The sequence below is a fragment of the Silurus aristotelis genome (assembly GCF_946808225.1).
Source record: "Silurus aristotelis genome assembly, chromosome: 8".
Lineage (NCBI taxonomy): Eukaryota > Metazoa > Chordata > Actinopteri > Siluriformes > Siluridae > Silurus > Silurus aristotelis.
In genome coordinates, this window is record NC_139581.1 from 4,988,847 (window position 1) to 5,014,037 (window position 25,191).

Below are 25,191 nucleotides of genomic sequence, written 5' to 3' on the forward strand. Positions count from 1 at the left end.
CTGCATTGTTTAAATAAAAAATTATATATATATATATATATATATATATATATATATATATATATATATATATATATATATATATATATATATATATATATATATATATACATACACCATCATTTTTGGACTATTAAAGGCACCCAAATATAAGCCGCACCTACTGAATTTGACAAAGATTTTTATTTTGAACATATATAAGCCGCACCTGTCTATAAGCCGCAGGTCTACACTGAAACTAATGAACTTTACACAGGCTTTAATGAAAGACAGTGTCTGTTACACGGCTTGTATCTAAACAGTAGCCTACCAAGAAAGTCGAGAGAGTTTATCTTTCACCATCACCTCGCTGAATCTTTTCTCCCGATGCCGTGCAGCTCAGAACACAGGTGAAGTGTTTTTTCATGCCCGGTTGTTTTCAGCGTGACGAATGATTCACATTTCCTGTAGACAGTCCGAGTGAGCGGCAGGTCAAACGTCAGAGGAACATCATCCATATTCATGATGTGGTGCGGCCCGATTCAGTGGGAGCGCATCTGATTTATTATAAAGAGTTTCATTGGTTCACCTTAAACCTGTTCTGCAATTTAATTGGTCTAATGTTATGGAGCTCAGTTTTTTGTCTTGAAGTTTGTGAAACCGGAAAAACCCAGAAAAAATCCATAAATTAGCCGCTTCGTTGTTTAAGCTGCGGAGTTCAAAGCGTGGGAAAAAAGCTTATAGTCCGGAAAATACGGTATATATATATATATATATATATATATATATAAATAACACAAATCAAATTACTGCAATGCACTTTTTTATTATATTGATTCAACTGATTGATCGATTAAAAAATTAAATTAATTCACTCAAATTTAATAAATGGAACTTTGGTGAACTTCCGGTGCCACCCAGATGAGAATGGGTATCTATGAAAAGCTCCTTTAAGACAATGTTAGTTGTTAAAAGTGCTATACAAATAAAAAAATTAACTGAATTAAATTAAAATTAAATAGTTTACATTTGTTACACCCCATTTACTGTAAATAAAACTCAAAACAATCCATGCTAGACTGTCTTAAAACCGTTGTTGAAGACAGGAAAATATATATTTGTGTATCTTTATAATTCATGCCCGGATCTTTTAAATCTTTGTTTAAAACTCATTTTTATTCTTTGGCTTTTAATTCCTAAAGGAATTGTTAACTATCACCTATTTTCTTTTGTGTTTTTTTGACTGGTACTTGGTTGTGAATGCTTTTTTTTATTTTATTAGTACTTTTTATTGTGAAGCACTTTGTTAACGTCTGGTTATAAAAGGTGCTATATAAATAAACTTTTGATTGATTTATTGACTGTCTTTAAAAGACATCATATATTTTGAGTTCTTTTATTGTGAAAATTTGAATAATTGCATGCATTGTTATGTCCAATACATTTTATTATATATATATATATATATATATATATATATATATATATATATATATATATATATATATATATACATACAGTATAAACATTCTTTAAAAGCAATACAGTATATACAGAATATGAGGGCTATATATAATTTCAGGACACTTAATATGTGTTATATAACACTACAAACCTCTATAACAGCAAACGAGGCCCACACTACACCCATTTTCCCTTTATTTTGAAAGTATTATTTCCCGTTCTTTAAAATATTCCGAGCATTGTTTTTGCAGTGGTAATGTTACATTTCTTCACGCTTCACATTTTCTGCAAATTTAAACAATCCGTGTCTAGTGCGTTTTGTTATTGGAGCTCTGATTGAAACATGAAGTCACTGTATGTTTGTAATGAAAAAAGATGATACAAGATGATTAATGACAAAATCATGGACATTTGTACAATACCATCATTATCATATGTACAAAATATGGACAAAAGTATTGTGACACCTGATTTCTCCCGCGATATTTGCTTTTTCTCTAATCTTTTACCACAAATCTGGAGGAATTAGGAGACCCAAACCTCCTATATGGTTGAGGATCTGAGCTCTATAGCAGGAGATCTTCCACACACTTCCAACCCATGTCAAGCATCCAGCATGACCATGCCCCTGTGCACAAAGCCAGCTTTATGAAGATATGCTTTACATGGGTTGGAAGTGTGTGAAAGATCTGCTATAGAGCTCTGATCCTCAACCCTGTGAGAGGAATTGGAACACTGACTGCATCCCAGGCCTCCACACCTCACTACATTAGTACCTGACTTTACTAACACCTGTGTAGCTGAATGAATCCGACCTAAATCTCCACAAGCCCAATCTAAAATCTGGTGGAACATCTTCCCAGAAGAGTGGGGGTTTTTTAACAGCAAATGGGGACTAAATGTGGAAAATTGGTGCTGGATCTGTGATGATACCAAATGTTGAGCTATTTTATGAGTTGCTCAGTAGCTCCTGGTTCCACAACGTCAACTGTCTAAATAAGACTGTAGAAAGAACATTGCTCATAATCACACACTCCGGTGCTCATGTAAGTTCTCACTCTCTGGTGTTTTATATTGTTATATAGATGTATAATCACACTCTTGATATCACCCGAATGAGGATGGGTTCCCTTTTGAGTCTGGTTCCTTTCAAGGTTTCTTCCTCATTCATCTAAGGGAGTTTTTTTCTTGCCACAGTCACCTCAGGCTTCATCATCAGAGATAAATACACATTATTCACTTTCATCCATAAACTCTGTAAAGCTGCTTTGAGACAATGTCTATTGTGAAAACCGCTATGTAAATAAAAAAACTTGAATAAGATGTTCAAAAAAGCACATTCCAATTGTATGTTTAGGTGTCCACAAACCTTTGTCCATATAGTATATAAGGATTTCTGAATAACATGTTATAAGATATTTTTAAGGTATTTTATGCATTGTTACAATTACTTAGGGAAATGTATTAAACCTTGTGTGCAATTCTTATAATGCATTATAAATTGTTAACAGTAGAATTTGTAACATCCAATAAAAAATACTTCCCTCAGATTGTGGATGAGACATAACTGAGACCTGCCCTGATTTTATAAATATTATATTTACATTTATGGCATTTGGCAGAAACCTCTATCCAGAGCGAATGACGTATCTTATTCATACACCTGAGCAGCTATGTGGTTACGGTCCTTTGCTCAGGGGCCCATGAGCAGCAGCTTGGTGTGGCTGGGATTTGAACTCATGACCTTTGATTTCAAATGCCTTAACCACTAAGCTCCCATACTGTATAAGTATAATATTAGTATTTAAATCCATTGTAACACTGTAAGTTGTTTTACAGTTCAGTGTAATTGATTATTGATGGATGTTCTCATGGTGTTTTATGAACTCTTGTAAAATCAAAAACAAGTATTAGCTTTTTGTCCGGTTCACAAAACACCTGACCCAAGAGTCAGGGTTTTTTTTTTTTATGATATAACGTTTTTATGAGCTAATTTAAATCAGGTATAGTTCAGAGCACATTTTACTTGTCAGTCTTGAATATCTACGATATAAAATGAACCTTCATAGTGTGCCATGTCTCGGATGTTTGATTCGATTGTACCATTTGCATAAAAACTTGTTATATTTGCAAATTCCTGCATATGCATGCTTATGAATATAGCAGCAAGTTTGATCACGTTAGGTTTCAAAATGTTGTATTATTATCATCGTGTGTATCCGATGTTTTAGAATCACACTAAGCTACAAATCCTGCTATACACACCTAGTTAATTCGATTAGGAAGGCCTCCATTAGCCATATTTGGTATGTTTGAGGTGATGCACTCCTGTCCAATTAACTTTGTTGGCAAAATACCTTTCTTTTAAACAGTGGTGGAAGGTAATATAGTAAATGTAATTCGTTACTGTACTTAAGTAACTTTTTAGCGTATATGTACTGTACCGAAAAAATACTATAAGCTTTATAAAATGTCAAAACTAAGGATAGTTAAACTCAATATGGGCTTTTTGCATTTTTTTAAGGTACACATTTATACATGAATACACTGAGTTAGGGTTTTATATAGTTATTATAAGCAAAACATCTAATTAAAAAAATCTTTATATATATTTTTTTAATCCAATTAATCAAATAATTTAATTTTTTTTTTTAATTGATCGATTATCGAAATAATCTTTAGTTGCAGCCTCAATTTTTACTCAACTACATTTTTTTTGTAAAATCAGTCGTTCCTTTCGATTTATTTGTGGATAAAAACTTAACTGGTCAAACACACAGCAAGCCACCAATCAGGGTCGAGCTCTATTTTAAACTTGATTGTCATCTACTTATCACCAACATACAGTTCAACAGCAAGCAGAACATTTTAAGAGTAGAAAATGATAAAAGGAACTTTTGACTCGAACTCGCCACAACACCTGTGGCCTTATTCACACGATTCTTTTTAGATTTTAACTTGAAAAAGGTTTTGAGCTCATGATCATTTTAATAGATATCAATCAGTGTGTGACTCATTAATATCAATCTATTAATAGATCAGTGTGTGAAGAGTAAAATCAGAGTCTTTCACGTAACCTGAGTTGATTAAATAAAGAGTGTTGTAATGAAAATGATAGTAGGAACATTATAGCCACAATAAATCATAGAAATTTGGATACTTAAGTACATTTGAAGACAAATACTTTTTTTCTTTTACTCAAGCGAAAGTTTAAGGGGAGCACATTATCTTTGCTTTAACTCAAGTATGTGGTTTGTGTCCTTTGTCCACTGTTGCCTTTAAATACATTAGAACAGATTAGAGAGAAATATTCTCTTTCAGTCTGTTTTTTAGTGATTTCTATTTGTCTTTATTTTTATTTTTTTATCACAGGCAAACCTTCATTAACGCTTTCACATTTTGAGGGCCAACCTCGTCCAGATGTTTAAACATGCTAAACACACCAGGATTTTGCTCCCGACTAAGATTATATTGGATATACCTTGTGACTAGTGTTGGACTATAGAACGAGTCATGGAGGCTCTGTCCATGGTCACGCAGGAGGGACAACCAACCTCGTCAATTACACCACCTTGCAAAATGACCTTTTCAGTACAAAAGCTTGAAACGGACAAGAATGGAGATATCCATACGGCTTTGAGAAACACCTGCGTTAATGAGGTGTCTCAGGAAAATGAGATCTGCAGCGAGGAATGGTTCTGCCAAACAGATGTAGCGTTGAAACGATGTTGCTCGTTCAACCAAAAGGTTGGAAATATTGATTCTCTAACAAAAGAACAAGTCTTTGTTTCACAAGATAACAATGTGAAAATGAGATCTCCTCCAGATTTTCCCAAGCCAACACAAGAAAACATCAGCAAAACTGGAACTTCTGAAATCGACAAGAGTCGTGATAGATGGGAAGTGGAAGGTCAATCTGAAGATAATCTAAATGGATCCGACCAAAGAAGTTGTCCATCACCAGAGGACGATAACAAACTATTTGCCTCAGATGTTCACCTAGTAAATAGTCATTTTCACGACACGGTAGCTTCATCCAAAGATCTTGCTGATTCCAAGTTACACAACACTTCCCCCTGCCCTCCACTAGTTCCATTCCCAGAGAGCTCCAGCACATCTACAAAACCCCTTTCCAAAGGAGGTGCAGAACGTCGCCGAATCATCAAACACAAGCCAAGTTCTATCACTTTTGCAGATTACAACTGTACATCAGGTCTCAACCAAGGGATTCATGAGAGTTCTGACTGTGGCGAGTCCTCCTCTGAAGAGGACGAGGATGATGATGATGATGTCTTTACAGAGATGACTCAGATCAAGGAGATTCTTCCTGGCAGCAGACACAGGAGAGCTGTACGACGGAAAGGAATTGGTGCAGGAGGAAGTGAGGATGGAGAACTAGACCCTGATCTCAGGTTCAGTCCCTCCACTGGCTATGAGGCTGATAAGGAGAACAGCAGCAGGGAGGTAAATGCCATGATTTATGAATCATTGATGGGATTTAATTGTGTAGCTAAGGCCATGTGGACGATGGATAGCATATTTATTTAGTTTAATGTTTATCAATTCTATGTACAAAAGGGTAAAGTTTGAAGCTTTTGAAGACCTCTACTACCACATCTCCATACTTAACACATAGTATGCAATGTGTCGTAGTTTGCTAATATTAGCTAGCTTAAATACAAGTCAAATGGATTTGTCCACTCTTTATATTCATTGAACTAACAAGTATCTATAGGTATATTGTTGTTAGCAAAATGACTGTATTATGAGCTACACATACAGTTTGATCTAAAGATCATCTGGAGATCGAAGTTAAATGTACGTCTTACTGGTGTGCACGATCTTTTGTCCTATGTATATTTCGTTATCTGAATTGGATGCTAACTAGCTAATATTAGCCGGCTATCTTACTGTCACTGTCTTCAATATGAAACTGTTTATTACACTGGAAATGGTTCTGAAGCGTTTTTTTTTCACAGGCCAAATAGTTTTATTACAGGTTTGTTAGCAGTTTGTTAGCAAAGAATCTGCAGGATGAACCAGCTAACGTTAAGTTTTGATAGTTAGACAGATGAAAGGCAGTTTTGAGAACAAGTGTGCATTATTTATTATCTCTGTCGCCCGATTTATGCTTACGAGCAAACATTAGCCAGCTGTTTGTTTCCTTTGGCTCAGAGTTAAGCTAAAAAATTGGACCAGATGTTTTTCTAAAGTGTGTTTCTGTCCTGAAATAAATTTCTCCTCTACTAAATTTTTCTTTTTACAAAAAAGTGAAGTGAAGAATGAGTTCATCGGATAACATTAGCAAGATAGTGTAAAAGCAAGCTAATTTCCGAGGTCAAAGGGTTTATTTTGCGTGGCAACATAATTTAGCTTGCTAGCAATATCCTTTATCTTTGTGTCCACTGGATATTCATTTTATTAGACCTGAGTGCTAACCAGCTTAAATCAGCTTAGCTAGCTGATTTTAGTGTTTTGCTCTGTGAAAGCTCACAAATTACACAGAACTTTATACATTTATTAGATTTTTTCTTTGATGTATTTCAATTCACATCAGCTGTATTCAATGCATTAAACATACTGTACCCTAATCTGACAAAAGTATTGGGACACCTGATGCCCAGCCAAATGTAGTACTTCCCCAAACTGTTTCTACGAAGTCAGAGACACACAACTGTGTAGGATGTCTTTGGATGAAGTAGCAAGAAATTTTCATTTCATTTGAACAAGGAGATCTAAACCTGTTCCTGCTTGACAATGCTCCATGAAGATATCCTTTACATGGGTGTGAGTGGAAGATCTCCTGCTATAGGGCACTGACCTCAAGCCTATTGAACACCTTTTTGACTAATGTGGATCCTGACTGCACATCAGGCCTCCTCCCTTCACCTACATCAGTACCTGACTCGACTAACACCCTAGTTGCTTAGTGAATCTCACACAAATATCCACTAGCACACTTTAAAATCTAGTGGAACATCTTCTCAGAAGACTGGAGGTTCTAATAACAGCATATTGATGATCTTACGCTCAGGTGGCTAAAAAATTTGTCCATATAGTGTATGAGTCTGTTTTTTTCCAATTCAATACACAAGTAAGGTGTTTACTCCATAGAAATCCATGAGAATCACAGAATGACACTTTTTATATGATGTGAGTTTAAATAGTGCACAAAGATCTGCACTCATGATACTCATGGATCATTAGAAAAATGACACATGAAATGTTTAATCATTGTCTCATGCTAGTTATGATTCTTTTACACACAAAACACTTTCCTTCATGCATTTTTAAAACAACTGGCCATTTTTTTCACTGTATCGAAAGAGCTACGTATATCAGAAAGCAGCATACAAACTCCACACACAAGACTAGACAAGTACAGATTTATTTTACATCTTATAGCAAGATTTTTAGCTCAAGGCTATTTAGCTACACATTTGCACCTCAGTAGAGTACCTGTGATGTGATGTAAACACATCAAGGAAGGAACTCATTGGTGTCTTTTTCTCTCATCTCTTTCATCTCCTTCTGTCAAACTGGATGGTTGTAATTATTAACGTTACGCCTTCCACTAGTTACATTTTTACCCTTTTGGAAAACTTGTGCCTTTTTCTCAACTCTTTCTTTGACCTGATGATTTGTAATCCATGCTATGGCCTGTTTTCACTGTAGTGCTTTAATGAATAGTGGTTTATGTGTGCAGGGTTTAGGGAGGACTCATGAAAGGAAAAGAATTAAAAACAGAGATAAGATCCTGAGCTAGAAAGCAGTAATAAGGTCAGAATAGTAGATTCCACAGATTCCATAAATAGTTCATGTTTTCGTTAAGTAAACAGATAAGGATACAAGGAAGTGGGAGCTCAGTGGTTTCAGCTCATCGTTTACTGATCAGAAGGTTGGGGGTTCAAGCCCAGGTATCGCCAAGCTGCCAGTCTTGGATAAGTGTCTCCATGTACATACAAGATCTTGAATCCAAATTTTGAATTGATATCAGTGATATGATAGAGCCCAATACAGTTTGAACTTAAGGTTACCACCTCAAAATTGGTCATTTTCCAATAACGGCACATCCCAAAAAGTTTTCTTCTTCTTAGATCTCAACAGTTTGCTGTTACTCTCATTTTGTTTCTTAGATTTTTTTTTTTTTTTTTGATGAAGAACACCAGATTATTCTTTTTTTTTTTTTTATTCACATTTTACATGGACATTACATGTATTTTGGCGCTTATCTCAACTGAGCATTTAAGGGTTAAGGGCCTCATATTGGAAGCTGTTGCTGGGATTTGAACTGACAACCTTCTGATTCAAATGCATCTACATAACTCTTTGCTAAATGGCTTCATAGAATCTTTTTTTCTCTTCATTGAAAAAGATTCAGCTACAGAAAAAGCATAAGCTGTTTTATCCCGAGGACTGAAACACTGGAAATGTCTTCTAAAAATATTTTTAAAAAATGCATCTTATCACAGGAAACATCATTATATCATCAGTTAAGCAGGTTTATAATCAATTAATGTGTTCTATCTATAGAATTTATCTATCATTGCTTTTGGTGGATACCCTTATCTGGAGCAACTTGCTGATACCCTCTGCATAGAGTTTTGCATGTTTTTCCGTGTATCTATTTGGGTTTCTTCAAGATTCTCTGCTTTTCTCATACTTTTTACCCTTAAATAGAATACTTTCTGGACCGGCAAAGAAAACTACGAATGAGAATGTGAATGGTGGCACGTAATGGACTGGCATCCTATCCCGAGTGTATTCCCACCTCATTGTTTTTGGGATAGATCCCAGACCCATGTCAACCCTGACCTTTTGATTTACAGACATTTACATTACATTAGGGCCCAACAGCTTGGTGGTGCTGGGATCGCCTTCTTTTTTGGATGGAGTTCTCTTCAATTGGAGACCACTCTGCGGATGGATCCACATCAACAGCTTAAAGATCTATAAAGGTCCTGAGCAGCTCAAAAACTAGATGGATTTGGAATATAATTAACATCAACTGTACTACAATGGCACAGGAGCACAGGTTGCATGAACAGTTTTGCATCTATCACTGCACACCTCAACAATGATGAAACTAATGAATGGACATATCGGGGTTGTGGACGAGGATGGGCTTCCCTTTGGTTCCTCTCAAGGTTTCTTATGCCATCTCAGGGAGTTTTTCCTGGCCAGAGTCGCCACTGGCTCGCTCCTTAGGGACAAACGTACAATAATAAAGAAGAAAATTATAGGCAGTAGACTCTGTAAAGCTGCTGTAAAGCTCTGTTAAGCTGATGTTCATTGCTAAAAGTGCTCTACAAATAAAAATTATTAGAATTGAACTGAAGTTGAACTCATGACTGTCTGAACAGAAGGCCAAAGATTTAACCACTTAACTTTCAACGCACTTTCAATTAAAGCTGCTATTATAGAAAATTCATAAATCTTAACATACATTTTTGGTTGGATTTTAATGAATTATACAAATTCTTTGCTCTTAAGAGCAAAGGAGCCTGAGTCAATTTTTTCCACATTCATTTCCTTTTTTTTATTGAATGGCCGTGATGATCGAAAACATCTTTGCCATGATCCTAAAATATTCCTAAAGAAAATACAAAATGGACAAAGTGCACAAACGTTTATTCTACAGTTTAGTGCAAACACAAAAAAGGAAAAGAAAAAGATACCCTTTATTCATCTGTGTGTTTTTCAAATCACAACTCTCGGTTCTGCTTTGTTCCGGACACGCTCTTCTGCCTCCCGTTGCGTTTTCTTTGCTCATGCGTGTTTTAAGAATGTGTGAAAGAATGCCATACCTTTCACAGACATGTTGACCTTGCCTCGTTTGCACCTACCCCAGACATTCCCCTGTGAAGCACTGAGTACCGAGCCCATGCTTTTAAGGAGCGTAAATGATGAGGATATGTTGCATCCGTTTAGTGCTGCTGGGTTTCTCAGTAGCACTATTGTTGGTCTTTGTATTAAATCAGGAGCATGCTGCACAGATATCAGGGTTAAAAGGTTTCACTGTGTAGTTCTGCATGATCACCATTTGAGGGCGCCCTTTGCAAACATTCCTCGCATTAGGAATTGAACCAAAATAAGCATATCTATATCCAATCAGCTTGTAATAACATAATGACCCACTATTGATATGTCCAATAGAATAGAATTGAGCTCTTTTACTGAAGCGTCTCTCATGACTTCATCTCCTTCGTATCTCTCATGACCCAAATCTGATGTGTTTAAACAAGCATGTAATGGCTGGTGGCCTCTTTTTTTTCTGGTGCATCCACCTATCTCTACACAGTGTCCTGACACTCTCAGTGGGTGGTATGGCCATGGCTGGCAGCCCAGAGCAGTGCCACAACCGGCCACTTAACTCCTCATTTGCATGTTAAAGAACCTGTGGTGCGGTTTTCCAATGTGGCTAATTTGCAGCGATACAGTTATGGCCCTCACTCATTCTGTCCTCTTCTGAAGATAACAATGATGACTTGATCTGAAGGGGTTTGACTCATGCCAACCCCGTTGCCATGGCAAGCGTGTGTTTCACGACTGACGAGCATGAAAAGGGGGACGAAATGAATCGAGGCTACTGTCTCAACTCCGAGGATGAAGCAATGCTAAAATTCCACTCATTCCGTACAAAAAACGGACAGATTCCGAGAAACACTCGAGCGGCTTTTGTAATATCTCTGTTTGGCTTCAGTTTGCTGATGCGCTTAATGAGGTCTTTGTATTAGCTGTTAAAAATACAATTGTTGATTTCTTTTTTACCAAATTGTTAAAATTGTTAAAAATACGATTACTAATATATTTATTAACCACCACATTTTTTTATCATGTTGTTGTTGACATTCTTCTTCGTATCATGTCGACTCTATAACGTTTTTAAATCACTGAAATGAAATACCTCCAATGGTGGTATTAAATAGGATAAAATAGATTTGTTAGAATTAATAAAGCAAATTCGGGCAGTTTTATACCGGCAAGACAAGAAGTTGTCCCGAATTCCTAAACCTGACCTTAACCTTTGGATCCATCAACCATATCGAGTCGTGATTTGGTGTGGATTTGGGAGGCCGTTGAAAATAATTGCTTGATCGTAAGGTTATAATTCAAATGATATCACTGCCAGTTTCCTGCTCGATAAGGGCAGCTTCCAAATGCCACAAATGTAAATGTATGTTGGATTTACTGCTATAAGAATGCAAATAACACTCACGAGGAAGTTTCCTTACTATCTTTTGTTATAAAATGTCATTTATAACATTTCCATTAAACATCCATCTTAGCCTACATCCACACTAATCTAGCTACATTTGAAAATAGTGTTTCCGTCTAAAAACGCTCCACATCCACACTTTCGTTTATAATTGTTTTCTAAAAGTTGCTCATCCACGCCGAAGCGTCTGAAAACGTTTTCTGCGCATGAACAGACGTAATTGCTTCGACGTGTGTCGTTTCCGCTTGGCATTTACTTTCCTGTTCTTTGAAACGTTGCGGCGATGAATGAAAATGCGGCACCGTGAAAACGATGTTCTCGAATGAATCCTCTTTGGAGAGAGTTTTCTACAAGCTACATTTTTGTTTATTGAAAACACCACCTTATTGTAGACTGGAGGTTAAAACGGAGAGAGAAAACTATGCGTTTTTATCTAACGTAATAATAAGGACATGGCCTAAGTGATTGACCAGGTTCCCCCGAGATCTATCCCCTAAAAACACGTAGATTCTTTGGTCTAAATCAAGGGTTTGTTGGTTAGTGTCATCGACAGACTGGCGCTAACTTTTAGACAGAAGTCGACGGGAATCTCCTCTCACCAGCTTTGACCCCAGACCACCCTGTTTCTCCAGAACAGGTCTGGGATTTCGCCAGGTTTTGGTCATTTTTGCTTGCTTCAGCTTAAGTAAGCCACTTTCGCCTTGCTGAAGGTCAGGCATCTGACCTTTGAAGGGAGCCTGCTCCCTGTTCAGTATGCCAGATCAGATTCTCATGGCCACACAACAAGTACGGCTCCTGGCTTCTGTGGGTTATTAAGAGCCACAGAGAGCGCTGAAAACATGGAGCAGAGTTAAAGGAAGCCTGGAGAGCTTTCTTTTGATTTTCCCACCTTTTCTACTATTTTACATTACAGTGGCAAAGTCAGTAAGTGTTTAACAGTGACTCACCCTCTAAAACACCCCCCCACCCCCACCCCCCACACACACATATACACGCACATATGTATGTTATCTCAAAAGGGAACCCTGTGTTCTGGGCCTAATTGGTTATGCCTCTTAACATTGCACATTCCATGGGAATTTACAGAACTTGTAGTCTCAGGCCCTTGACCAAGCCTTGTAGCTCAGCTGCCTCTGACAAATGCGTTCCACTTTGGCATGACACCCATCAAAAGCATGATTGTGTATAGATGAGAGCAAGCATTGATAGGCAGAGAGCTACTTGCCCCAGGGCTCAAACAAGCATGCTCACCCCCCCTCCCCAAACAAATTCCAGGAAATGCTCAAACATCCCCGCCTGCAGTACGTCCTTGGCACTAAAGACACTCTGAGATCGTGCTTATAGTGAAATATTTCGTCCTCCTTACTTTCTGTACTTTTTTGAAAAGAGAAAGGGGTCAGCTATGTTGATTTACAGATTGGTGACTGAACTAGCCGTCTCTAATTTATGGCCATGGACTCCCCGGATTACCAAAGACAAGCACTGTCTCTGTGCTAGATGGGGGTGTACTATTTTTACCCTGGTCTGTGGGTGTCTGGAGAGTAGTGAAAGCAGTCAAGGGAGGAATGCCAACAGGCTATACATGGGCCACATGGCAGTCAGCAACTCCTTGTTTGTTTACACATCTAAACCTGCATTCAAAATGTACTTTTTGGCTGTACTGTTTGAAAAGAAAAAAGAACCAAAAGCTGTAAGCAAAAAAAGAAAAAGAGGAGTTTTGATCGTAAGATTTAACTGAGAAAGAACGCATTCACCATTCTTTCTGTCTACAGGAATCTCCTCTTGTCCTACTCTCTCCCTGGTCTGAATCCATGAACCAACTCATGAAGAAACTGGACCAGCTCAATCTGGACATCGAGGAAGCCCTGAGCGCTAGTTCCTCCCCTTCAGACACACCCTGCACCACCCGGAGACAGCCAATCAATAATAAAGATTTTTACCAGGTTAGCAAAAGACCACTTTTTGATGTTTTGTTTTCATATATCACAGAGGAGAGTAAATCTGTACTGCTATACAAGCTGCACATTGACTACTCTAAAATATATCTGAATTGTTTGGAAGGTCTTGTTAAAGGGGAAGAGGTAGCTTAGTGGTTAAGAGTTTGGTTCTTTTAATTAGAAGGTTTTGAGTTCAAATCCCAGCAGCTTCAACTTCTGGGTTCTTGAACAAGGGTTCCTTAACCCTCAACTGCTTGATTGTAAAAAAAAAATTAGATAGTTACTGAGCTGTTTTGTATAAGGGACTTTGCCTAATGGCATAATTGTAAGTTCTTTATAAAATCACCTCAGACACGGCTCCATTTTATATCAGTACATATTCATTCTCTTTATTAAAGACTTATATAACAGACACTACATCATCTAATAATAAATATATAAAACGTTTGGTATTTATAAAAGAAAAACATGAAAGCAAGGAGAAAATGGAAATAGAAACGCTACACTATTTCTTGGAAACATGACAAACTACGATTTTTACCTTGGAGAACTTTAAGAAAGAGAAATCAGAGGCAGACGAGGAAACTTTGCAACATTAAATGTAACTATAACATCCGGAACTAATTTCTGTGGTTCTAGACAAATAAAACACCCCAGAACATGCTGCAATAGGGAAAAAAGTATGCATATACTGTTTATATATATATAAATAATCCAATTGGTTATGTTACAAGTCTCTTCTCTTTACAGCAGGTACAGCCCTGTTAGATAGATAGATAGATAGATAGATAGATAGATAGATAGATAGATAGATAGATAGATAGATAGATAGATAGATAGATAGATAGATAGATAGATAGATAGATAGATAGATAGATAGATAGATAGATAGATATGGAGAAGCTAGGCTCAGAGCACAGTGTTGCAGAATTCGAATCGATTTGATGAATATGAGTAAATGGATGTGTGTATATGTGCTCTTGAAACAGACCATGTGAATCTCCAGATAGAAGTAACCCCTGTTCTCTCTTTGTGTGAGTTTTAGAAAGATGGCAGAAGTCCAGAATGAAATGTCCCTAAGCAGCTTTCATATTTTTTTTTCATAATCAAATCACGAGTTGTTCCAGTGGAGCAAAATACACTATTTTGTGTACAGAATCCATTTCCCTTTTCCTTTATCTCTTAATGATAACATCAATTCCTGCATTCGGGTGTAAGGGTTCTCTATTGATTGGGTAATTGCTTTATTGCATTTCAGGCCAAATCAATCCCAGTTAGGTCTGAGAGCATTTGTGACTTCACATATGAACGGAGAGATCGATCGTTGTTTTAAAAGCACACTGAAATCAATGATGCTTCGCTGTTATTGAATCTTCCATCCGCCATAAAACTACTGTATATAAATTGCCGCCCATGAAAGACCTGCTTTCAAGTGTTGTGCTTCAGTTCGTCAGCGTTCTCACCAAATGTTATCCACAAAGCCAGTTTCTAACAGGTCACGCCTGCTTAAACTCTAATCGATTACTGGAGTGGTATGTAATCTAAGTGGCAAGCAAACAGGTGGCCTCATAAACACAATGCATATAAATCAACAGCGCAGTTACCGACAGACATTTTACACACTTTCGTCTTCAGTCTGAGCCTGTGGAAATATCTAAGATGCCTAGACGTGCGATTGACATTAATCCCATGAGACTGTCTCTGGAAGGACGTGACTTTTGATACCGAAGTGTGTCGGATTTTTTCGCCCGTGCCTTGCCTGTAGACATGGTGTCTTTTTTTTTTTTCCCCAATAGCCTTAGATGACACGCTACAGTCTAGTAAAGATTGCACAAGAACGCAGGGACAGAGACAGAGGTCCATTGTGTTGTGAAGCTTCACCACTGGGAACTTTCAAATCTACTTCTAAAAAAACCCGCATTGAAGCTTGTGACACATCCAGCCCATACACCAGACTTCAGAAGGAAACAAAAGTGTCTTTCGGTTCCTCATGAGTGTCTGACAAAGCGCCTGTTCTTCACCCAGAGCTCAGTTGGTGTGTTTGTGTCACAGTGTCCATTCGAGATGCTTCGAGCGATACACAGAGTCTCAGAGTCACTCTGACCGGCGTTACTAGTTCCCAGCAATCTCAGGTCTATTTAGAGAAAGGTCATATTCGCCAGCTTTTTAAATCTTGTATCTAATTTTTGTCCTCTCAAACAATTCCTCTTCAACACTTATTTGGATCTGGCTTCACTCTTGGATTCTTTCCCTCGTCACTGACCTCTGTTCTGATTTCCCTTTTCCCATCCGAGACTTCTCCAGAGTCCATCCTGTCCAAACCGTCCCTCTCTTTGTGGTGACTGTGGTTCTGCTGTCATTACAGAGCGTGACAGCGTGGGGAACGGAGGGAAACCAAACCCTGAACAATAACAAGATTGCTACAGGACCAGGCTGGAAGGAATGCCATGGCCAGGACATCTTCTTACCTAACTCTTCCTCTGTGACCAGGGCACGTCCCAGAAAGACAGAGGTAAGTGAATGAGCTCACTTTATAGCGATTTCACTTTTTTCGTGACCTTTGTAACAATGTAATGTTCTAGTTGTGTCCAGGAAAAATAATAAGGTCAGGAAATTGCAGAGTGTTGAGGCATAAAAGTGTCATCAAGTGGTGGATTAAAGGTGGAAAATATTTTGTATGTACCACAATGTAGTAATAACTTCAGCTAGAATTTGAATATTAAGATTTTTTTTAAGAATATCACATTGAATTCTTTTTAAATCAGCAAAAACCTACAAATTCATAAAAATTCATAAAAATTTTCAATAATTTTTAAAATCACTTTTAGAAAATAATCAGAATTAGCTTGATATGATATGATATGATATAATATTATTTTATATTATTACATTTATATCACATATCCAGAATGTTAACATTGACCATAAATGAGACTCTTAGGTCTGAACAGTTTCTATAACGCCCACATTTATAATTCTAAACTAAAAATATTATGACATCATGGTAAGCATTTTTTTTAAATAAACATTATTAAATCTTAAAGTTAATTATATACGATAAATAATCTCTGCACAAATAATAATTATGTTGTAACAAGTGTCTCATCAAATAATATTTGTGTAATATGTAAGGAGCCACACATTGGTAGTGTTGGGATTTAAACCTACAACATTTGGCGCAGAAGTCTGACATCCACTGAGCGACCACTTTTCTCTGTTCCCTACGCAATAAAATGCTGACAAGGAATCAGCCAAGAGACAGTTATAAGCAGAAGTGTAATGATTTATGAGTGAAGGCTTCACAGAAGGTGTTTGGTGAACCCTGAGGATGAATCTGGAGCGACAGGAAACAAATGTAAATGTTTAAAGCCACCAGTGTTTGGATTTTAGTTCATATTCTTTCACAGCCATTTTTTGATCTGTGATCTGGATCTTCATTGATAGCATTTGGCAGCCCCTCTTGATGGATTAGTCAAGTCAAGTTTATTTCTATAGCGCTTGAGATGTTATGAGGAAGAAACCTTGAGAGAACCCAGACTCAAAAGGCAACCCATCCTCATTTGGGTGACATCAAGAGTGTGATTATAATTAGGGGTTATGGGCTTCCTCCGTGGCCCAAGTGGTCCTGGGATTTTAACTCATAACCTCAGGTGCACTTCACTTCGTTGTTGTTGCTGGGATTTGAACATAAAACATTCCAATTAGATAGTTGTGATCAGAATACTATTCATTCTCCTGCTCATCTAGATGATGAACCAATGTCTGTTTTCAGAGCTGGAACCCTAATTTTGGAAAAATGTTGGTGAATTTTTGCAGAGTGAGCACACAAGCGGAATAATGGCCACTGCTTGTCCGCAGCAGCGCCGTTTGAAATTAAATGTCATTTACAGATGCACCGCCGTTTGGAAAGTTCAGCCGGAGGATACACTTTGGCTGCATATTATCTGCTTGGATAGAAGGGAAAGAGCTGGTGGAACATTTAGCTCGTGTCATGCAAAGCCGGGTCTGTATTTGCAATTTGTGTTCCGCATGTGAACGGATCAAGACTCAACATTAGCGAGTATTGAAGGGTTCGCCAGATCTGGTATTTGCAAGCGCATAGAGGATTGCATTTTATGCACAATATACATTTACTCTTCCCGACTATTGATGTCTATTAAAGTAAAAACCCACTCGGAAACACATTCAAGATGTTTAGATTGAATTTTTTGGCATGAAGATGAAGGGATACTTTGTTGATTGGTGGTGTATTTAAATTTTTCCTGTGATAAGTTTGCACTTGTGTGCCAGGTCAGGAGGACAGGAGGACATTGTTCTTGCTAATGGAATTAAACGGTGTTTATTTAAAGAAAGAAAAAAATCTGGAATTATAAATAATCAGATTTATAGATTGCTCTCGAGATAGAAGTTTTTTATATTCAGCTTTATTTTAAAAACAAAAACAGTTTCTTCATTACTACTTAGCAGTGACTTACAATGTCTTATTAATAAAAAACCAGGATAGAAGAAGCAGAGGCATTTGGTGTAAACAGCAAGCCCAAATTTCCAGAATGCAAGGAAACTCAACAACAGACATAATTTTCATAACAAAGCCACAGATGCACTTTACGAGCGAAACTATTAGACTTTTACATCATTTTGTTACCACAAAATTAGAGGCACACATTTGTATATGATGTCTTTGGATGCCGTAGCATTACATTTTCCCTTTCACTTGAACTAGGAGACCTGAGCTTGTCCCAGCATGACAATGCTCATGTGCACAAAGCCAGCTCCATGAAGACCTGCTTTACATGGGCTTGGAAGTGTGTGGAGGATCTTGTGTGGCCTGCTATAGAGCTCTGAGCTCAACCCTGTTGAACGGGATGAATGTGAACCCTCTCCTCACCTACATCAGTACCTGACTTTACTAACACCCTTGTGGATGAATGAATCTGACCCAAATCTTTACAAGCACACTCCAAAATCTAGTGGAACATCTTCCCAGAAGAGTGAAGAATCGTTACGATTCAACTTTATGGTCATCTTTATTGTGAGTAAATTTCAGGGCCAAAACCAGAAGTGCAAATAGCAATGTATATAAATATATAAATATACAAATATACATAAGTGTATACAATAAACATATTATGGGAGTGCAAAGGTGCTTATATATTGCAAATAACACTGTATAAGGTGCAACTGTGAAGATAAACACAGAGGGCTATTATTTGAAAAGTGACCATATCAGTGCAATCACCATAACAGTGCATAAAGGCGATTATAACGAAAGTTGAATAAAAACTCGCAAACTTTTATCTCCCAGTTTACTAGAAAGTAGGGCTCAGAGCACACAATCTGTCATGATAGAGATCCTCAGGTCTTTAGGGCTAAGCTCAAAGGTGTAAGAGTGGCAGCTTGGTGGGGTTAAGGGTTTGAGCCACCACAGCATATTTTGACATGAAAGATATAGCTATGAGCAGAGCTTTTAGATGTGGTGGCGGTGACAGATTAAAGGATTAACACAATTATGCCTCACTCTTTTCAGGTAGAAATGAAGCAAGGGCTAAGTCGTAATAGGCACCACTTCAGCAGTGAGCTGAAAGGCAGTATAGGAACCCACCAATGAACGAACAATATGCTAATGTTTTTAATATGTATATTAACCTGGAGATTCATTACAAAATAAATCTTGGATTCTACTAAATTAGAGATTAATATGCAAAACCCAGAATCAGAATACAATAGTCCATATTGTAGAATATTACATTGTTTGCGACCCAATTTGTCCCAAACACCAGTCCATGTTTAAATTTGATTAGATTCAACTTTATTGATTCACTTGCTTCGTAACAATGCAATGTTCTAGTTCAGTACAGGAAAAATATTAAGGTCAGGAAACTTCAGGGTGTTGAGACATTAAAGTGTCATTAAGTGATGGATTTAAGCTTGGAGATCTTTTTATTCTAACCTAACCACAATGTAGCAAAACGGGGACAGGAATGTTTTTTTTTAAATCTGCTAATAAAATAAATAATTTGGACCAGATTAATGTTTCTGATTAAAAATCCATAAAGATTAATTAAAGAATATTTGTTTAGATGAAAATATATAAAAAATTAATCTGGGCATTTTTTTTATTCTTAAATTCGCTGTTAGCATACAGTATGGATTAGCTGTCTGAGCTTGGGTCTGTTTTATTTCAAACTAAAACATGGGCTGATCACATCGACCATGAATGAGATTCCAGAAAATAAATGAGACACCAGTCAATATTTAGATTAGATTAGATTAGATTAGATTAGATTAGATTCGATTCGATTAGATTAGATTCACCTTTATTGTCATTGTTAAGAGTCACAATTTACTTACAGGGCCAATGAAATGCAGTTTTATTAGACCAGAAGTGCAAATAGCAATATATATATATATATACATATGATGATGATAATAATAATAATATATATATAATAAAACTGAATAATAAAACTGGCTACTTATGAAATTCTGTACAAACCACATTTTAGTTTATGGCTGTTGATGATAATAATAATAATAATAATAATAATAATAATAATAATAATAATAATAATAAGAAAACAGGAAGTACAGTAAACCCTGTCAGTCAGTCTGTGTGGGAATGTCACGCACCACAGAATCGTGCACACTCAGTTTCCGGCAAACAGAGAAATCCAGTATTCGTGTTGATGTAATATTGTGTTTTTCCGCTGATGTCGTTTCCTGGCGGTCCCTCCAGGCAGGGAAAAAGGGTAAAGGTTAGGCCATTAGCAAAGCTACAGAGTTTACAGCTGCTTCACTTCCAGCCCCTTTTGTCACTTTGTTTCAGTGTAAAGGCTTCAAAAGCTCTTCTCCCCCATGTTGTTTCCCAAACACTTGGATCAGATGAGCAACGCTGAGTCTCAATGAGTACAATATCTGTGGGAATTCTGTTCTTTTCCGTTCGGCTGTAGAGCAAGGCCAGATGTGTTTGGTTAATCCCGGAATAGTTGAGCAGTGTGGTACTGCTATGTAGGTAGGCTTTTTTTTTTTTATTTGATGCATGGGAACACGGCAAATGATTTCTGGAACGAAGTGAGGAAGCCCACTGGTGTAAGAATGTCAGTGTGTGTGTGTGTATGGGTGTGTTTGTATTTGTGTGTGGCAGCTGAACAAGGTAATTGGCTTGGAGGGAGTAATAGAATGATTTTGGCTTTAGGCCCTCGGACAAAATGAAGCCTGGTTCTCAGAGAAGCTTAGCAGGTCACAGAACTCCAGAGCCTGTGGAGGGAATGAATAGAGTCCACCACTCACAAATGAGAAATCTGAAACTCTCAAGGCAGAGCAGTGATTTTCACCAATTGGAAGTTCAACTTGATTTACTTTACATGACCGAGTCTCACACAAAGCCGAGTGCTTGCCATCCAATGTTTGTGGAATTTAGGGTACGATTGCCTCTTTTCAGTGGCATGAATGTTAGTGTTGGAGTGTATATTTTAGAAAAATAAATTCTCTGAATGTACGGAAATAACCAAAATATTGTAAAATAAACCGATCAGCTATAACATAATGACCACCTGCCTAATTTTGTTTTGGTTCCCTGTTTTGCTGCTAAAACAGTCATGACCTTTCAAGCATTACCAGCATTAACTTCTTCAGCATATTGAGCTACAGGAGCTCGTCTGTTGGATCGGAATGAGCCTTGGCCACCCATGACCCTGTCGCCGGTTCACAACTGTTCCTTTCTTGGACCACTTTTGATAAATACTTACCACTGCAGACCTTCAGAATTTGGGCACAATTTGGCTCTTGTCAAATTTGATCAAAACCTTAAGCCCATTTTTCTTGCTTCTAACAAATCAACTTTAAGGATAAAATGTTAATTTGCTGCCTAATATATCGTGCTCACTAACAGGTGCCATGATGAAGAGATAATGAGTGTTATACACTTCACCGTTCATGATGTTATAATGTCATAATTTGGGAACATTTCTGAATCATTTGCATTAAAAGGTTAGTTTGAACCCATAATTGGACTGAAAATGGTTCACTTTACTTAGCAAATCTAGCTCTGTGAAGAAGTTGTTGGACTTCTGATCAGAGGGTTGTGAGTTCAAATCCCAACACCAAGCTGCCTCTTGGGGCCCCTTAACCCTCAACTTCTCAGTTGTGTTTATAGGATAATTAAAAATAAATAGAACAATGGTATCTGCCAAATGTACATCAGTAAACAAGCAGGTGAGGTTTGAGATGGATCTGGAGTCTATCACAGAAAGCAATGAACACTTTTAATAGGATGTCAGTAAATCATGGGCCACCAGTCACAAACTCATCCAGTTTTCTTTGCCAGGCCACCGAGTGTTATACTTAAGGGAGGAAAGTGGGAGGAAACCACAGAACCCTGCATACAGATGGTAACCCAAGATCAGGATCAAACCTGGGATTCTCAAGCTACACTTTATACATAAAGAATACAAATTTTGTAATTATTTGTAATAGTGTTGTCACATTAGATTAGATTAGATTCAACTCAAAGGACATGGACAATATGATGAATGTTATATATTTTCTTTAGATTTTTATCTGTATCTGTTTAGACCTTTGTTTGTCATGGTGATTCTTTTTTTTACCATGCAGTTAGATTACCTCAGGATTCAATTATCAATGAATCTGGTAAAGGATGTGCTCTGTTGTCTTGTACATTTGGACCAAGACGTTACGTTTCACCAAGTTTGCGCCAGATTAAGGAGTTTTACCCTCTGTAGAATTGTTGTCTACGGTTGTGGCACCAAAAGTGGATCTCACTTGCAGCGCTTCCTTATTGGTGTCTCTATGCACTTGGAACCTTTTAGTCACTCAAGCTTTTTCAAATATCTGGTAGTAGTCAATGTCAATGCGACTGGACCATTTCGCTGTCCCACATTTTCAAGATCTTCCTGATTGCAGTGATTCATTTGGACATGAATTGAGGTCTCAAAAAACCTGTTCAATGTTTATTTTGTGTGTCTGAGATATTTTTTCTTACACTAATTAATCAGCCAGCTTAATGTTCACATTTGGTATGGAGAACCGTGATAGCCAAGCATGTTAATTCTTCAGTGTTTGCCTACATGTTGAAACCTAAGAGTTCGAGGCCAGCAGGTGGTCCGTGTCAGAATTTTCAGATTGTGTATGTTAGTTCTCAATCCACCTGCAGGTGTGTAGGGTAGGATAAGTGCGGAGTGGAAAACAGCTCAGCTGGATGGAGATTGATTACAAAGCCAAGAGCAGCTCAGAAGGCCAGGATTTGTTCTGCTTCAGCAGAGTTTAAGCTTCAGTGAGGGCCATGGGGCCAACATCACTACTGCAAAGTGATAAAACACTGCTGGGTGGCAAGGTCAACCTGCTGAGCTATTTTCTCCTGTTTTATTTAATTTTTTTCCCATTACTGTATTTCACTCTCTATGTTTTCAGTCTCACATGATTTTCACAAGACCTTTAAGATTGTATATGAGAGTTTTAGAGCTTCTAATTCAACAGAAGTGGTGGGTGAAGTACACAAACCATGTACTTAAGTAAAAGTAGAGATACACAGTAAAATATGACTCCAATAAAAATAAAACTCCTCCCTTTAAACTTTCACTTGAGTAAAAAGTATATGCTTTTAAATGTACTTAAGTATCCAAATTAATATGATTTATTATGGCTATAATGTCCCTATTAGCATTTTTTGCACTCATGCTCAATGGACTCAGTTTATGTGAAAAGACAGTAATGTTACTCTCAGCACAACAATCTATTAAAACAATCATATTAATGACTCAAACACTAATTGCTATCCAAAAACCTTCTTTTTAACTATTTGAAAGTTTCTGGAATTTCTGTAGTTTCTTCCATCGTTTATTCTTCTCAGAATCTTCTGCTTGCTGTTGAACCGACACTGAACTGTATGTAAGCAAATACACCAAACACCAATCAAAACAAGTTTATAACAGGGCAAACGCTCAACCCTGATTTGTGACTTCATGCGTTTTTGACCAGTTAAGGTTTTTATCTGTTCATAAATAAAAAAGAACGACTGATTTCACAACATGCAGTTGAGTAAAGATAAGAGATTTGACTTAGTAGTGAAGTTCAAGTAAAAGTCTCAGTAAAGTACAAATATGTAAATGTAATTATGTACAGTAACAAATGACATTCACTAAGTTACTGCCCACCACTGTTCAACAACGATGCTGAGGGATTTGCCTCTTGTGTGCAATAACTGGATATTCATTCACTTTTCAACCCTACTACAATCAACTTGCACCAGTTTCCTTCACTTGCTCCTCTGCCTACAATATTATAGTGAACATAAAAATGCAACCTCAAACATCTTTACTTTAATGAGCCACATTAATGCTGAAAGCTCATGTACTGGTTCTGACTAAGAAGTTTTATAATTATCACATTCTCTGACTTTGTTATTGCCTTTAAAATATATTTAATATTATATTATATTTTCTCTTCACCTTTAAATTCTTTAAGAAAGAAAAAAAATAAATTGATGATGAATGCCTCCCTATACGTGAGGAGGTTTTTCATAAATCATCTTCAAGTCCTATGCATGAGCAAAACATCAAAAATATGTACACAGAAATTATTTCACTTCATTATGCCTCCGTAAAATGTACCCACATGTATCTTAAATGTTTTAAGGAGCTGCATTTTTGGAGATGCCCTGGCTCAGTCGTCTAGCAATCACAATTTTGCTCTTGTAAAACTCGATAAAATCATTACTTTTGCCCACTAACAGGTGCCATGATGAAGAGATAATCACTGTTATCTCAGTGGTTTAGTTTAAAAGGCAGGGCAACACACAATGTTTCTATGTGAGATTTCTGTGTAAAAAGTTACGATGCCCATCCTGTGTAGGCATGTTGGCCATAAAGTCATACAAAAGAAAAGTTTTTTCCTCTGATTTTATGGTTTAAATCAATGCTACCTATACATACAAGAGAATACTTGAAAGTGTTGTAAAAACACACACACACACACACACACACCGACACACACACCAGATAACTGAGTAGTGCTGTGTGTTGACAGACAAAGCGTGACGATTCATCTACTTGAGAATGTGCATGCTAAGGACATAATCCATGACAAAATGTCTTGAAGATCTGGATCTCTTACATTGCGTACACTCCTATGTACATAAAGCATGACATGAATACTGTACCGGCATGTTTTTGTGATATGTGATTCTGTCACAGCCATCAAGTGTGCTGGCAGGGAGCCCAAAACTTGTCCTGAAAGTGGTAACCTCTTTTATACTGATTGAATATGTAACCTGAGGTCATCGGATAAGCCGCATATAGGTGCAGGCTACTGAACTCCACAAACACAAATTTTTCCCAGTTCATTTCACCTGCAGAGCTCTGTGACAATGAAAGATTCAGAGTTCTGTAGAAATGCTTATCCACACGTCTTCCCCAGGTCTTCTCTCATAACAGAACCAAGGCTCTGAGTTTGGGTTTAGTGCATGACTGCATTCCTTTCCAAACCTTTGGGTGGTTAATTCTACCTCTTTCACAGCTGCCTAGAAATCCATGGTATGATGAATGGAGCTTCAGCTAATAGCCTGAGCAAACCTTC

At 37.3% G+C, this 25,191-nt stretch overlaps 1 protein-coding gene across 4 annotated transcripts in view; it reads left to right on the top strand.

Annotated features, from left to right (window-relative positions):
- Window positions 1-25,191, top strand: part of stard13b (StAR related lipid transfer domain containing 13b) — a 126,572-nt gene that overhangs the window by 4,252 nt on the left and 97,129 nt on the right. Inside the window, exons 2-4 of one of the 4 annotated variants that reach the window (XM_083547796.1) lie at window positions 4,816-5,907; window positions 13,435-13,605; window positions 15,965-16,111. In XM_083547796.1, coding sequence (XP_083403922.1) covers window positions 4,957-5,907; window positions 13,435-13,605; window positions 15,965-16,111 — 1,269 coding nt within the window. In that variant the 5' untranslated portion in view covers window positions 4,816-4,956. Of the gene's footprint in view, window positions 1-4,815; window positions 5,908-13,434; window positions 13,606-15,533; window positions 15,748-15,964; window positions 16,112-25,191 lie in introns of those variants that run through there. The other 3 variants (XM_083547797.1, XM_083547798.1, XM_083547801.1) reach the window with 3 other exon arrangements.